The sequence below is a fragment of the Cnephaeus nilssonii genome (assembly GCF_951640355.1).
Source record: "Cnephaeus nilssonii genome assembly, chromosome: 7".
In the NCBI taxonomy this organism is placed as follows: Eukaryota; Metazoa; Chordata; class Mammalia; order Chiroptera; family Vespertilionidae; genus Cnephaeus; species Cnephaeus nilssonii.
The window spans coordinates 91,400,765-91,417,792 of record NC_137078.1 but is presented as its reverse complement, the minus strand read 5'-3'; the positions used below and the strand labels follow the sequence as shown (position 1 = coordinate 91,417,792).

At 40.9% G+C, this 17,028-nt stretch overlaps 1 protein-coding gene across 6 annotated transcripts in view; it reads right to left on the bottom strand.

Moving 5' to 3' along the window:
• The window catches only part of HP1BP3 (heterochromatin protein 1 binding protein 3), a 39,104-nt gene that overhangs the window by 8,108 nt on the left and 13,968 nt on the right, over positions 1–17,028 (bottom strand). For all 6 annotated transcript variants that reach the window (XM_079776073.1, XM_079776072.1, XM_079776075.1 and 3 more), the window contains 4 exons: positions 11,855–11,998; positions 10,066–10,146; positions 8,815–8,969; positions 4,239–4,329 (listed from right to left, as the gene is read on the bottom strand). In XM_079776073.1, coding sequence (XP_079632199.1) covers positions 4,239–4,329; positions 8,815–8,969; positions 10,066–10,146; positions 11,855–11,998 — 471 coding nt within the window. The remainder of the gene's footprint in view (positions 1–4,238; positions 4,330–8,814; positions 8,970–10,065; positions 10,147–11,854; positions 11,999–17,028) is intronic.

The following is a 17,028-nucleotide window of genomic DNA, read 5'->3' as shown; positions in this document are numbered from 1 at the left end:
ACACTTGTGGTTAAAAAAAGAAAAAGCCAGTTTCACTTAGGAATGTCCTTGATGAAGTAGTACAAATTATTTTATTAAATCTCAATCCCAATGCATGTCTTTGATATTTTATGGGATGAAATGGGGAAGAACACATGGCAGCATGTATATATGATGGTGGTCTTAAGGAAAAACACCAGTGATTATTGGAGATGTGAGGTGAACTAGCTACATTTTTCATGGAGTAACTTTTTTACTTTAAGAAACAGATAAACTATGGTTATTTAGACTTGGGTACCTGGGTAGACATTTTCTTAAAAATAAACTAAGTGAGCTGTCATTTCGAGGAAAACAACTAACAGTTGTTGTCAATGATAATATTAAACTTTTTGAGAGAAAATTTAAATAGAGAAACCTTGTATCTACCACTGTGAGCTTGGTAACTTCCTAGTACTTAATACTGTTTTGATGAGATCAGTGGGTAATATTAACGAATAGGATTTTTGTTATAGATGAAATGAGTCAGCATTTAAAAAAATCTGCATAATTCAGTGAACCACTATTTTCCAAATAACCATGTTATAAAATTACGCATGTTTAAAAGATCCAAAATTCAAGACAGACCAAAAGATTTTAAGGTAACAAAGTACAAGAAGTTGACTGATATGGTTTCAGGTTTCACATAACAACTAACCTTTAAAGAATGACCACAAAATCAATTAATGTAATAAGAATTACATATTAACAGAATAAGGAACAAAAACCACAAGATCATCTCAAGAAACATAGCAAAAGTATTTGACAAATGTAATTAACCACTCATAATAAAAACTCCAACGAACCAGTACCAGAAGGGAACTTTCTCAACCTGATAATAGGCATATATGAAAAACCTGTAGCTAACTTAATGGTAAGACTGAATAGATGAGGATGTCTGCTCTCATCACCGTAATGGAGTTTCTATCTAGTGTAATCAGGAAAGAAAGAAAATTCAGATAGAAAAGGAAGAACTAAAATGGTCTTTATTTGCAGATGACATAATCCTGCATATGTAGGAAAATCCTAGGGAAACCACAAAGAGTCCTAAAGAATCTACAGAAAAACTACTAGAACTAGTAAATGAGTTCAGCAAGGTTGCAAGATACAAGATCATTAGATAAATTAACTGTGTTTCTACAGGCTACCAATGAACAATTTGAAAACAAACTAAAGAAAATTCCATTCACAGCAGCATGAAAATATTTAGGAAAAAATTTTACAGAAGAAATGTAAGACATGTGAAAACTACAAAATATTGCCAAGAGAAGTTAAAAATCTAAATAAATGAAGAGACAGTATTTGTGGATTGGAAAACAACATTGTAAAGATAGTGATTCTCCCCAAATTGATCTATAGGTTCACTGCAACCTCTACCAAAATCCCAGCTGGCTTTTTGTAAAAAATTGAGAAGTGGATCCTAAAATTCATAAGGCAATGCATAGGACACAGATTAGTCAAAATAGTTTTGAAAAAGAGAAAGAGAATTTACATTTTCTAACTTCACAATTTAACTACAAAACTGCAGTCACCAAGACAATGTGATTCTGGCATAAGGACTCACATACAGATCAATGGAACAGAAGTGAGCATTCAGAAATAAACCCTCACAACTGATTTAAAAAATATTTTTTTATTGATTTCAGAAAGGAAGGGAGAGGGAGAGATAGAAACATCAATGATAAGAGAGAATCACTGATCCACTGCCTCCTACATACCATACCCCCTTTTGGGGGACCAAGCCCTCAACTTGGGCATGTGCCCTGACTAGGGATTAAACCTTACCTCCTGGTTCATGGGTTGACGCTCAACTGCTGAGTCATATCAGCAGGGTGTCAACTGATTTTTGATAAAGGTGCTGAAGCAATTCAATGAGGAAAGGACAGTTTTCAATAAATGGCACTAGGACATTTGGATATCCACATGCAAAAAAACATGATTTATACCCTTACCTCACACCATAAACAAAACTTAAAGTTGATCACAGACCTAAATGTAAGCACTAAAACTATGAAACTCTTAATAAACTCTTAAGTTAGGCAATGATTTATTAGATACAATAGCACAAGCAACTTAAAAAAATGATAAAATTAACTTTATCAAAATTCAACACTTTTGCCCTTCAAAAGACACTATTTAGTAAAGTGAAAGCAGAGGCCACAGACTAGGAGAAAATATTTGCAAATCAGGTATATCTGTTGAGGAACTTGTATCTAGTTTATATAACTCTCCTAATTCAATAAGACAAATCACCCAATTTTAAAAACAGGCATAGGATATGAATAGACATTTTACCAAAGAAGATAAATGTCCATTAAGCACATTAAAAGATGGTCAACATTAGTACTTATCAGGAAAATGCCAGCCCAAACCACAATGAGATGCCTTGAGGTAACCACTAGTATGGCTATAATAAATGAGACAAAGATAGGGAGAAACTAGAACCCTTATACACTGTAAAATGATGCAACTACTCTGCCAGTTTCTTAAAACATAAATTTACTATATAGCTCACCAAACATAAATTTACTATATAGTTTACACTCCTAGTTATATACCCAAGTGAAATAAAAACACATCCACACAAAGATTTGGACGTGCCCTACCTGGTTTGGCTCAGTGGATAGTGTGTGGGCCTACGGATAGAAGGGTCCCAGGTTCGATTCCGGTCAAGGGCACATGCCTGGGTGGCGGGCTCAATCCCCAGTGTGGGACGTGAAGGAGGCAACTGATCAATGCTTCTCTCTCATCACTGATGTTTCTATTTCTCTCTCCCTCTGAAATCAATAAAAAATATATTAAAAGAAAAAGGAATAGAAGTACTTCTTCATGCTGCAACATGAATAAAACTAAAAAAGTGTATATTAAATGAAAGTAGCCGGTCACAAAAGACCACATATTGTGTCATCCCACCTATATGGAACTTGTAGAAAGGCAAATCTATACAAGAGAGAAGAGATTAGGTTGGCTGGAGATGGGAATGGGAAGGGACTGCAAATGGGCACAAGGGGTCTTTTCTGGGTAATGCAAATGCTAAAATTGGATTGCAGTAATGGTTGTGTAACTCTGAATTTACTAAACATGATTGAATTATAAGATTTAGGTTAAAATAAGCATCTTATGGTTTGTACATCATACCTCAAAAAAAAAAAACTATTTAAAAAACACACACGATATCATTTGTTGGGTTTGGGTATAGTACCATAGAATAATATTCACAACATTTGAAAATTATCTTAAAATCCTTCCTCCTTTCAAAACTATTTGTTATATTTTCTTCATAGACCTAACCCAAAGTATACTGAAAACAAATATCAGTTGTCTTCTATTCAATTAGACATTAAAGACTTTGCAAGAATCTATTAAACAGTGCCTCCTCTTTTCATATGGTTTAAATCTTTACTGATTTTAGAGAGAGGGAGAGGGAGAGGGAGAAATAATGATGTGAGAGAACATGGATCCACTGGGACCAAAACTGCAACCTGGGTATGTACCCTAACCAAGAATTGAACCTGCAACCTTTTAATACATAGGACTACGCTTAACCAGCTGAGCCACACCATATCGGTTAGGGCTCATTAATTTAAAAAATATATAGTTATTTTTCATGAAAATGTGATGTTAACTTGTAGTGGGTTTATTTTTTATAAATTAAATGTTTAAAATTTTCTTTTTAAAAATGATAGTCATTTTTAATTAACACAATTTTTTTTATTTTCGATTTTAAAAATTGGTTTTTAGAGAGAAAGGGAGAGGGAGAGATAGAAACATCAATGATGAGAGAGAATCATTGATCAGCTACCTCCTGCACGTCCCCAACTGAGGATCAAGCCTGAAACCTGGACATGCGCCCTAACCAGGAAATTGAACCAGCAACCTCTTAGTGCATGGGAAGACACTCAACCAAGCCACACTGGCCAGGGCTGAAACCAAAACTTTTTTTTTTTTTAATATATTTTATTGATTTTTAACAGAGAGGAAGGGAGAGGGATAGATAGCCAGAAACATCGATGAGAGAGAAACATCGATCAGCTGCCTCCTGCACACCATACCCCGCCACTGGGGATGTGCCCGCAACCAAGGTACATGCCCTTGGCCGGAATCGAACCTGGGACCCTTGAGTCCGCAAGCCGACGCTCTATCCACTGAGCCAAACAGGTTTAGGCTGAAACCAAAACTTTTGAGAACCACTTTGTTATAACCAAGTGTTTTTGGCCTCTAACCTGGAATGTTCCAGAAGCACCTTTACCAGTTATTTGTTCTAACTGGCCTCTTTCTACTGCTCTCTGCAGAGCATTCTTCAACAGCTGAGGCCTGCAGAGAAAACAAAAAATAATGATAAATATATAGATGAAGCAAAGATTTGAAGAAATAGATCCAGGGTTATTCCTTGAACTAAAGTTCTGATTTCTATTACACATAGTACTTTGTTAAAATGGACAATAAAGTAATCAATTACTTTAACAAGTGGCACCCTTAGCAAGTGGCATTCTTTTTCAAGCAAGGATGCTAAGTCATTACCTGTACATACAGACTAGTTTCCAAAATGTTAGGGCATTCCAAAAACCTATCATTTATTATCAGATAACAACAGCAATCAAATTATGTAATCAAGCAAAGAATGGGTATCTTTAAAGTTCTATCCAACTCTAGAATTCTCTGAGGCAAAATTCCTAACTGGTTTTAAAAATGTATATATATACATTAACAAAAAACAACTGAGCCACTTTTTACAAACCAGTATCTAAAAGTCAGCTTAATAAAATACAACTCCCCGAGAAACAGAGTAAGTTGTTTTTAACATAGTATATGTCTGTCCTAAGAGAACTGTCATTAACAAACAAATAAACAAAGGTTGTCAAAACCAAATGGCAGGCAAGAAGAAACTGAGTATCATTAAAAACAAGAAAAATAACAGAAGAACAAAGTGTTGAAGCAAGAGCTGTTCTGTCAAGGGGCAGTGGCCTGAATGGCAGCTGGGGAACCTGAGGTGTAGGGAGAAGACAAGTTGACTCAGTACTTAAAGGGTATATGGTATGGAACAAGATAAGAGTCAAATGGAAAGCTTTACATCTGGGCCAACAACAGGAAGAAAGGCTTAATCACAATCCAAAAGTCTGGTGACATGTTTTGCCACACCTCTCAAGAATGACTAGAATAGCCCCCAAATGAGAATATCAAGCAATTTATTTGAAACTGGTTAGCTGCTCGTTAGACAGAAAAGATCAGTGGGGCAGAATAATGAGGGCCCCACTATTATCATTTGAGGTGCATCATTGAGCTTTGATCTTTTTCTTTGGAGAAGAAATTTTGAATCTTTTTAAAATTTTTATTTTATTTTTGTTTTTTTGTTAATCCTCACCCGAGGACACTTTTCCATTGATTTTTAGAGAGTGGGAGAGACAAAAAGAGAAACGAAGTGAGAGAGAAACATTGATTGATCAGCCTGCAACTGAGGTATGTGCCCTTGACTGGAATCAAACCTGGAACCCTTCAGTCCACAGGCCGAAGCTCTATCCACTGAGCCAAACTGGCTAAGGCTGAATCTTTTGTTAAAAAGTATGTTTTTATTGGTTTTTAGAGAAGGAGAGTGGGAGGTAGAAATATCAATGAGAGAGAAACATCAACATCAATTGGCCACCTCCTGCACGCCTCCCATTGGAGATCGAGCCTGAAACCCAGGCATGTGCCCTGACAGGGAACTGACCTGGTGACCTCTTGGTGATGGGTTGATGCTCAACCACTGAGCAACACTGGCTGGGCAGTTTTGAATCTTTTATAACCACTAAGTATTACAAGCTGACCTGCTATAGTTATTAATGGCATCATCCATATGCTTGGGGAAGAAGAGTAGAAGGGATCCCCCATGTTCTAACAGGATGCTATAGAGTAGGAACTATACCATCAAATCTTATACACCCCTGACACTTCAAATGAAGAATTCCCAATAAAAACAACTCCCAATGAAAAAATTTCTAAGCCAGTGTGGTTCCATTCAGGAGGAATATGATTTATGCTAAGACCCAAAACATACACACTCTCTTAAGTCATTCATCCCAAACATTTACTAGGTACTTAGTACGGTTATGCAAGAATAAACACATAGATCTGGTCATTAAATTCAAGGAAGTTAGGAGATAATGAATACATAATTATGGTAGAGAATGATAAGGGTTAGGGTTAAAGTATGGGCACAGAGCTTTGGGAACATAACTGAGGGAATAATTTAACTGTGAAAATTTTTCTATTACTTGCTTTATAAGTTAGATTGCTTAAAGGCTGATTTCTAACAGGGGCAATCACAGCTTAAGTAAAACACTGAAACCCTGACTCTTTTATTAAATTAAATAACTGGTCTGAAAAGAATCTTCCTAACCTAGGTTCAAATGCTCCAGGAATGAGTATCAGTTAAATTAGTTCCCTTCAGCACAAACTATGTTAGCATATACCTTGTCCTAGGCAAGAATCCCATCATTCACTCAGAGTTCTATCAATCCTATCTTCAGATAAAACTTATTTACCAATTGCTTCAATGATTCTCAGATTGGCCCTCTCTCTCTAATCACTGCCATAACCTTAATACAAGCCACCATGCCCTCTTTTCTGGGCACTGTGCTGCTGTTTTCACACTGCACTCCACTCTATGGTCAATATGCCTACAAAGACGTTTGCTTGTTTGTTTGTTTATTTATTTATTTTTGTTACTCCTCACCCGAGGATATTTTTTCCATAGATTTTTATTTTATTATTTATTAAAAAAAATTGTTACCTGAGGATATTTTTTCCATTGATTTTTAGAGAGAGCGTGAGAGGGAAAGACAGAGAAATATTGACGTGAGAGAAACACATCCATTGGTTGCCTCCTGCATGAGACCTGACAGGGGAGAAGCCTGCAACCGAGGTACGTGCCCTTGACCGAATGGAACCCAGGATCCTGCAGTCCGATGCTCTAACCAATGAGAAAACTGGCTAGGGCAAGATATATCTTTATTAATGTTACTCAACAGAACAGGTGTCAGGTATAAATGCCTCAACCCAGCTCCAAAGGCTTTGGTGACATGGTCCTACCCCTTGTTAATCTAGATCCAGTCAGACCCAGGCTTCTTTCAGTTCCCCAAAAAGAATGCCAACCCCTGCCTCTGAAATTTTCTAATGAAGCTCCTTTCCCATCCTTTTCTCCTTTGTCACCCCACTGTCAGTCATCCCACTTAATTCTACACATTCGTCTAGACGTAATCAATGCCCATGTTTTTAACTTACTACTAACTCTGAGGCACAGCTCTTTTCTGAAAAATTCTCTTAATCTATCACACATGATATTGCATGTACTATGGTGCCAAGTGCTGTTCTAAATAAATAACACAACAACCCCAAGAAATAGGTACTATTATTTCCCATACTTTACTGAAGGGGAAGTTTAGTGACACAGAAAAATCAAGTCATATCTCCAAGGTCACATAACAAGGCAGTGGAAGAACCAGGTTACAAAATCAGAGACAGAAAGTAGAATGGTGGTACCAGGGTCTGGAGGAAAAGAAAATGAGTTCTTGCTTAACAGGTACCACGCTGCAATTTTACAAAATGAAAAGAATTCTAGAGATGAATGGTCGTGTTGGTAGCACATTATGAATACACTAGAGGCCCGACTGAATGAGACAGGCTGGACATACCCTGGAGCCCTCCTGCGGTCCCGCCCCAGCCCCGATCGTGCACCAGTGGGGTCCCTTGGCCTGGCCTGTAGGATCAGGTCGAAACCAGCTCTCTGACGTCCCCCGAGGGGTCCTGGATTGCAAGAGGGTGCAGGCCAGGCCGAGGGACCCCACCGGTGCACGGCTGGGGAGGGACCGCAGGAGGGCTCCAGGGCATGTCCAGCCAGTCTCACTCAGTCGCGCCCCAGCAGCAAGCTAGCCTACCAGTCGACTGTCTGCGCCCTGGTGGTCAGTGCATGTCATAGCAGGCAGTTGAGTGGCCTTAGCATATCATTAGCATATTATGCTTTGATTGGTTGAATGGACGGCCACTTAGCATATTAGGCTTCTATTATATAGGATTTAATACCATTAAACACTGTAAGTTTAAAAATGGTTAAGATGGCCCGGCTGGCATGGCTCGGTGGTTGAGATTGGACCTATGAACTAGGAAGTCACCACTGGATTCCCAGTCAGGGCACATGCGGGGTAGATCCCCAGTGTGGGGCGTGCAGGAGGCAGCTGATCAATGATTCTCATTCATCATTGATGTTTCTATCTCTCTCCCTCTCCCTACCTCTCTGAAATCAATAAAAAAAATATTTAAAAATGGTTAAGATGGTAAATTTTATATTTGTGTATTTTACTACAATAAAAAAATTAGAAAAAATAATTTAAAAATGAGATGAGAGGACATTAAGAGTTTAATGCTGCCCTAGCCAGTACACTCAGTGGATAGAGTGTCAGCCTGGGACTAAAGGGTCCTGGTTTTGATTCCAATCAAGGGCACATGTCTGGGTTTCTGGCTCGGTCCTCAGTGTGCGGCATGCAGGAGGCAGCTGATCAATGATTCTCGCTCATCACTGATGTTTCTATCTCTCCCTTCCTCTCTGAAATCAATTTTAAAAAAAAAGTTACTCTATCAGTGTCTTACAAAAGCTAACATGCAGTTTGGGTTAAAAAAAGAATGAGACAAAAAATTAAATCCACAAAAAAGGTTTTATTCTTAGCTCAGCTAACAGTAATCCCTTGAATATTTAATCTTTCTTCCTCATGAAAAGGGGCTAAGGGAATAAATCTATGCTTTAAAATCCAGGCCAACAGGTCATACCTGATATCCACTCTAAGTTTAGGATAATACTGAGACACATATTTTCTGATGAGACTGTAGGAAGCTTCTTTAGGTTCACAAAGGCGAGTAAAGGCGAGTGGGAGGATATCCTCCAATTTTACTTGTGGTTCTGGATCCACTGCAGAGCTCCTGTTCTGAAATGTAATATCAAAAATTATCATTAGAGAATGTAGAGCTTTTTGTACAAATCTTCTGTATTCAACTCAAAGGCTTTTTCTAAGCTGGTTGCCAAATCAACCAACCAAACAAAATTATCATTCTTTTCGCATTCAAATAAATCATATCACAGTGCTGTAATTTTACTTGTGTGGCAATATAAGATTCAAATTTCAGATTAGGAGAGTTAAAAATACATATAAAAATAAAAAACAGGCTTGGCTTGTGTCGCTCAATGGTTGAGGGTTGACCTATGAACCAGGTGGTCATTGTTTGACTCCCTGGTTTGACTCCCTGTCGGGGAACATGCCCGGATTGTGGGCTTGATCCCCAATAGGGGGCCTGCAGGAGGCAGCCGATCAATGATTCTCTCTCACCATTAATGTTTCTATCTCTCTCTCCCCCTTTCTCTCTGAAATAAATAAAAATGTATTAAAAATAAATTTAAAAAAATAATTAGACTTTACTGAAAGGCCTTAATTCATTAACAATGAAAAAGTGTCATGGAGCACCAAAAAGCACTGCACAGTTCATTTTGAAAGTGCTTGCCAGTTTTATGAAAAAGTACAAAAATTTTCAGAGTTGTGAAAATAAAGATGTAGAGGAATATTCATTATTTCAATTACTAACATAGAGCAAATACTGGATATTTATTTCACTTTATTACTGTATACTTTCCATAAATGAAATTATGTATCTTGGCGAGGAGAGAGAAGAAAAACTGGCTCTGAGAATAGTTTTGGGGTATAATATTGAGTAGAAATATGTTTATTTTTTAGGGTGTGTATATTTTTTTTTTGCCTCTTGTAGTTTATATTTCACAAAAAGTAGGATAATTTCATACAGCTTCCCATAACTTAACAGGGAAGGTAAGTCCACAGACTCTGGGGTTGGAGTGCTTGGATATGCACACTGTCTATTTTGTTCACTAGGTGAGCAAGAATGAGTAAATTACTTGTAACCTCTCTAGGACTTAATAAAAAGGCAAACGTGGCACAGGGCATGGCACAAAGTTAGTATTTTGAGTAGTAGTAACAGTATCACAGTGTACAAACTATGGTACAGACTTCTTACCTTTTTGTTTCTGGATTTCTGAGGGGTTTTTCTTGATTTCTGGACCACAACAAAACTCCCAGAAGCACCTTTCCCTTTTACCTGAAGTAAATTAAATTTAGCTGTAATAACCAACATTTTTATTTTAAATTATTCTGTTATTCACATTTCTAACTCTATACCAGATTAATAAGCAAATTACAGGGAATAGTAATACAAGAACTAATGTAAAATACTGTTCACTTTGTCAGAGAGAAGCAAGCAAACAATGGATTAGTCAAAAGACGGGACTGAATTCTATTTATGGTACTATCTAGCTATTCAATATTGAACAACCCTGTAAACCCTCAGCTTTTGTTTCCTCATCTACAAATTTGGGGAAGAATGCTATTGTGATACCAGATTGTCTATTATAAACTACCCCCTCCAATAAAAAATGTCCCATGGAAAGAAGGGACACAATCTGCTGGGGAAAATGAAAAATCTTCTGTCTTGAAAGGGCGATAGCTACTTGGCAAAAGTTTACAGCCTACCTCATCTCAGGCCATACATAATGTTTCCCAGTTTGCCCATTATAGATTTCTCCTATATATGGGAAAGGTTATGTAAGTCATACCACATATTTCCTTTCCATAGTTTACAAAGCACTTTCATAGAACTTTAAAGTTGATTTACATTAACCTGAGTCCTCCACACTCTAGCTTTACCTACACTGCTATGAACATAGCAATCTAGCTGAAATGCTTCCAGTTTATAAACATCAAGCAGAAGGTCAGGCTATGAGGCAAGAATAGGTCACAAACCATTGTTTCGATAAAAAAACACACAAAGCCAACTCACAAACTGTGCTAACATACACTGTGATATAGGACAGGTCTTTGGTTCTAATTATATTGGTTAGATAATATCTTTTAATCGATGATTATTTTAAAGACCTACTTACATATCAGTTTGACATTTTGAGAAAGCTAGAATGTAAGCCCCACACAGCAGAAATCTGTTTTCCTCGCTGATGGACCCACAAGCACCTGGCACACAGGAGACACCCTATATATACTGGTGGAATTAAGTACTGGTTGAAAGTTCCCAAAGAGTTTAAATGTCTGAGTGGCACAGAATTCTATATTAATCTAGGCAGAAAGGTAAAAAGACAAGAGGACTCTGGGAATGCAGTGAACTGGGTCCTTAGATAACCACCTTCGCCACTCCCATGTGACCTCGGTAGTTATTTCATCCCTGTGAACCTCTGAAGAAGGTTTAAAGTCCATTCTCGATTTATATTTTCATGATTCTAAGCAACATTTGATGTTGTATCACCGATTTATGCTTAAAATCAATATTGGTATTAGTACTAGTCTCAATTTACTCCGGTTTCTTTGATGGTCCTAACAAGCTTTAACAGTTTGAGCAAAGGTAAGCTAATTTATAAGGGCAACAAGTTTAGCCACATAAGCAAGGCTTTAAAACTAACAAATCTAACACAAAAGCAATTATCATTTTTGCTGCTATAATAAAAGGATTCCTTAGCCTTACTTCTCATCTACAGCACAAAGCCTCCAATGAAAATCCAATTAAAAGTACAAGCAGCTAGAAAATAATTACATTATCCTATTGCTTCTGCTCTCTAGGCTAGTTATAAAAGGTAACTGGCAGTGATTTGGAAACCTAGTCTCAGATAGTAAAACTAGGTTAAGCTTAAGTATTTCATCATATTAACTTATTTTTAACAAAAAGGATATAAAAAGCCTAAATGTTACTAACTATGGACTTATATGATAGAATGATCTTATTACCAACCACTGTGTAATACCTGTTTGATGACACCTCTATTTAATTCTCTTTTCAGTGCTTGTTTAAGGAGGTAGCCCCTTCTCTCCAACTCCAGAGAAGGGTACTTATGGATGATATATTTTCGAATAGCAACAACTGATGCACCACTCTTCTGGAAGCATGCCTAGAAAACAATTTACCAAACCATACACGTTACTTTCAACTAGCTGCTTTTCTTTAGACAGAGAAGCTGACACGTTTTCAAAATAAATTATTTTGAAAGTGAACTTAATAATGAATGAAAAAAATGGCAGGAACGAATGAACAGTACTTCAGGAAAGTTCAGTTCATCATGGCTGTGGAGAAATGAAGAATTAAAATATTTCTGCAACAATAATTTAAAAAATGTTCCAAAGAGAAGGTACAACATGTGAATAACATTTTGTGTTAATGAAGAACCTCATTCCATTTTAATTCTATTCTATATTTAGAAGACAATCTTTAGCATTAAAACAAGGAAAGCAGAACCCTGGATCACAGATCTCGCCTGTTTTATGGAATGAGTTTTGGCACACCAGGACCAGTCTTTCTCTGCAGGCTTTGTGTGAATGTCAGCAGAGAACATAAGCGAAGATAATCTGAATAAATGGCATAAAACTGGACTTATAGCCCTAACCGGTTTGGCTCAGTGGATAGAGCGTCAGCCTGCGGACTCAGGGGTCCCAGGTTTGGTTACCGTCAAGGGCATGTACCTTGGTTGTGGGCACATCCCTAGTGAGGGGTGTGCAGGAGGCAGCTGATTGATGTTTCTCTCTCATCGATGTTTCTAACTCTCTCTCCTCCCTTCTTCTCTGTAAAAAATCAATAAAATATATTTAAAAAAAATAAAATAAAACTGGACTTATAGGTAGCAAAGTTTTTTTTGTTTTTTTTTTTTGGTAGCAAAGTTTTAAGGGGCATTTTGGATAACAACAGGGCATTAAATTGCAATTTAACATGCCCTCTTCCATTTCCATTCTATTTATCTATATTTCATTTGACTAATGCCCATGGAAGACTTAAGCAGGTCATTATGTCACTTAAGGCAGAAAATTTTTTCAAATGCTTTACATTTTGAAGCACACTTAAACAGCACCTGTTATTTATCTCATGGGCTAGTCCCGTGGTCGGCAAACTGCGGCTCGCGAGCCACATGCGGTTCTTTGGCCCCTTGAGTGTGGCTCTTCCACAAAATACCACGGCCTGGGCAAGTCTATTTTGAAGAAGTGGCGTTAGAAGAAGTTTAAGTTTAAAAAATTTGGCTCTCAAAAGAAATTTCAATTGTTGTACTGTTGATATTTGGCTCTGTTGACTAATGAGTTTGCCGACCACTGGTAGTCTAACAATTTTGTGTTGCCATTGTCTATACACTAAATGTAGTGCATACTCATTCTCATTGGGTAAAGACTTTATTGTTATCTTACACACTTTGACAATAAAGAAAAACTCAGACAAGAAAAGGTTGTGCAACACAAAAGAAATTGTTAATATGAGTCCACTTACTTCAAGTAAATGTCTCTGACCTATTACAGCCTATTGTTTACTCCTGATCTTATTAAAAAACAAAGGAAAGAAAATAGGCCATCCCCTGGATCCGGGTGAGCCTGGCCCCGGGTCCGGGCGAGGCCGCGGGCCCCTGGATCCGGGTGGGCCTGGCCCCGGGTCCGGGGGGGGCCGTGGGCCCCTGGATCTGGGTGAGCCTGGGCCCCGGGTCCGGGCGAGGCCGCGGGCCCCTGGATCCGGGTGAGCCTGGGCCCCGGGTCCGGGCGAGGCCGCGGGCCCCTGGATCCGGGTGAGCCTGGGCCCCGGGTCCGGGTGAGGCCGTGGGCCCCTGGCTCCGGGTGAGCTTGGGTCCCGGGTCCGGGCGAGCCTGGCCCCGGGTCCGGGTGAGGCCGTAGGCCCCTGGATCCGGGTGAGCCTGGCCCCAGGTCCGGGTGAGGCCGTGGGCCCCTGGATCCGGGTGAGCCTGGGCCCCGGGTCCGGGCGAGGCCGCGGGCCCCGGGTCCGGGTGAGGCCATGGGCCCCTGGCTCCGGGTGAGCTTGGGTCCCGGGTCCGGGCGAGCCTGGCCCCGGGTCCGGGTGAGGCCGTAGGCCCCTGGATCCGGGTGAGCCTGGCCCCAGGTCCGGGTGAGGCCGTGGGCCCCTGGATCCGGGTGAGCCTGGGTCCCGGGTCCGGGCAAGGCCGTGGGCCCCTGGATCCGGGTGAGCCTGGCCCCGGGTGCGGGTGAGACCGTGGGCCCCTGGATCCGGGTGAGCCTGGGTCCCGGGTCCGGGTGAGGCCGCGGGCCCCTGGATCCGGGTGGGCCTGGCCCCGGGTCCGGGTGAGGCCGCGGGCCCCTGGATCCGGGTGGGCCTGGCCCCGGGTCCGGGTGAGGCCGCGGGCCCCTGGATCCGGGTGGGCCTGGCCCCGGGTCCGGGTGGGGCCGCGGGCCCCTGGATCCGGGTGGGCCTGGCCCCGGGTCCGGGGGGGGCCGCGGGCCCCTGGATCCGGGTGGGCCTGGCCCCGGGTCCGGGTGAGGCCGCGGGCCCCTGGATCCGGGTGAGCCTGGCCCCGGGTCCGGGTGAGGCCGTGGGCCCCTGGATCCGGGTGAGCCTGGCCCCGGGTCCGGGTGAGGCCGTGGGCCCCTGGATCCGGGTGAATCAGTGCCCCTGGGTCCGGCCGAGACCAAACCAGAGGGAGTCGGACCTGCATTACCACCATTTGTCCACCATCCAGAGCTGAGGGGTCAGTGCCGACATGTACTCATAGGGAACTGGTGGACATTGATATTGGGTCTCAAAAGAACTGTTGGTCCAGAAAGAAACTCACTACAGACTGATTCATTTGCCTGTCAGCATAACTATTATTGCTCGTCGCACATTCAATTCTTATAAGTATATCTCTAGTGACACATGATTTCGCTCATCTAGGGGAAATGATGAACAACATAGACTGATGAACAAGAACAGAACCAGAAACAAGGAGGCATCGATCGGACTATCGGGCCTCAGAGGGAGGATAGGGGAGGGTGGGGGGAGGGGGGAGAGATCAACCAAAGGTCTTGTGTGCATGCATATGAGCCTAACCAATGCTTAAGTTCAACAGAGGGTTGGGGCATCCAAGGGGAGGGGTGTGGGATGGGAATGGGGGGATGAGGAAAAATATGTGACACCTTAATCAATAAAGAAATTAAAAAAAAAAAATAAAATAAAAAAATAAAATGGAAAATAGCCCAAAAAAAAAAAAAAAAAAAAAAAAAAAGAAAATAGGCCAAAAAAGAACTCTCTAATGTTAAAACAATCCCTTGCTTCACCAAACTGACAATGAGATGGAAGTAGACATCAGGGACTCTTGTTTGATCCAGAAAATGTTACCAGTGGTCTAAAACCATGATTTATTACACTGCATGGAATATGCATACTCATATTCAAACTATTCTTTAGGCCTAATTATACTGTTTTAATATTTAAAAATTTCAGACCCATCTCTGTCCTCACTGTAATTCTACTCTACTCCTCCAATCCTAGGCTGAGAAGTCATGAAGGGAAATCCTTGAAGAAAGGCAACATAAAGAAAAGAGATCTCTATAGTCAAGCTATCTAGAATAAGAAAGTTTTCTTACTGTGTTGAGAGCACTCTTGAAAGAGTGCAGGGAGAGGTCTGAAAACAAAGCCTTTTCCAGTTTGTGTCAATGCAATCTTCTCAAATTCTGAGAATGACCTCGTTTGCTCTTTCCTATAAATACCACCCTTAGTTAAGTTGATCTCTATCTCTCCCCCCATTTCTAGCTCAGCTCTAAGGACAGGGTCCCTGAAATGAAGAAGTCTATGGCTCATATAAAACAAACAAAGCAAAATTAACTAGAAAAATTTACACAAAAAATGGCAAGGTCAGGTTAAAAGATAACCTTAAAAATTAAAATAAGGCCCGGCTGGCGTGGCTCAGTGGTTGAGCATCAACCTAGGAACCAGGAGGTCACTGTTCGATTCCTGGTCAGGGCACATGCCCGGGTTGCAGGCTTGATGCCCATTGTGGGGCATGCTGAAGGCAGCTGATCAATGATTCTCTCTCATCATTGATGTTTCTCTCTCTCCCTTCCTCTCTCTCTGAAATCAATAAAAATATATTTAAAAAAATAAAACCATATCTGATGATCACATAAGTTAATTAAAGTCAATGGATTACAGCATTTTGCAAGTATTTTGGAAAGGCTAGGTGATGAAGCAAAGTAGTAAGAGGATTTCTTATAACTCAGGTTTGAAAGATTACCACTAACAATATTAGATACTTAGCTTTGAAAATGGAATTAAGGATAGATGGTATATTTTTTTTAGATAAAAATTCTCAACATTATTCAGTTACCCTGAACCACCATTAGATTTCATAAGGGCAAGGGCCCTGTTTCGTCGTGTTCTATGCTATATCATTTACAGAGTTGCCTGACACAGAAAAGTTAGCCCTTAAATATTTGTTGAATGAATTAACATGTTAAGCCTTCAAATAAAACAATACTCAATCAGTAAACTGTGTTAAAAAAAAATCTCAAGATGTTCAAAATACTTGCCATGGGAAATCTGAATTTTAAAAAAAATAAACAGTGCTCATCCTATATAATAAAAGGCTAATATACAAATGGACTGAACAGTGGGATGACTGGTCGCTATGATGTGCACTGACCATCAGGGGGCAGACACTCAATGCAGGAGCTGCCCCCTGGTGGTCAGTGTGCTCCCACAGGGGGAGCACTGCAGAGCCAGAAGCTGCACTCACAGCTGGCAAGCGCAGCAGCAGTGGCGGGAGCCTCTCCCACCTCCACGGCAGCGCTAAAGATGTGGAAAGTGGGCCTAAGCCGTCAGGCAGACATCCCCCGAGGGCTCCCGGACTGCGAGAGGGAGCAGGCCGAGCTGAGGACCCTCCCCCTGAGTGCACAAATTTCGTGCACCGGGCCTCTAGTCAAATATAATCTTCTATCTATATAATAGAGAAATATGCAAATTAGCCGGGACACCATAACGTCATTACCGAACAGCAGAGACCTGAGGCTGCATGGTGCCTGGTCAGGGCGAGGGACCTCAGGCCGCGGCCCCTGCCCCGTGGGGCTTGACTGGGGACCTCAGGCTGCGCCCCCCACCCCAGCGCTGGGCCGGGGAACCTCAGGCCGCGCCCCCTGCCCGGCGGGGCTTGACAGGGGACCT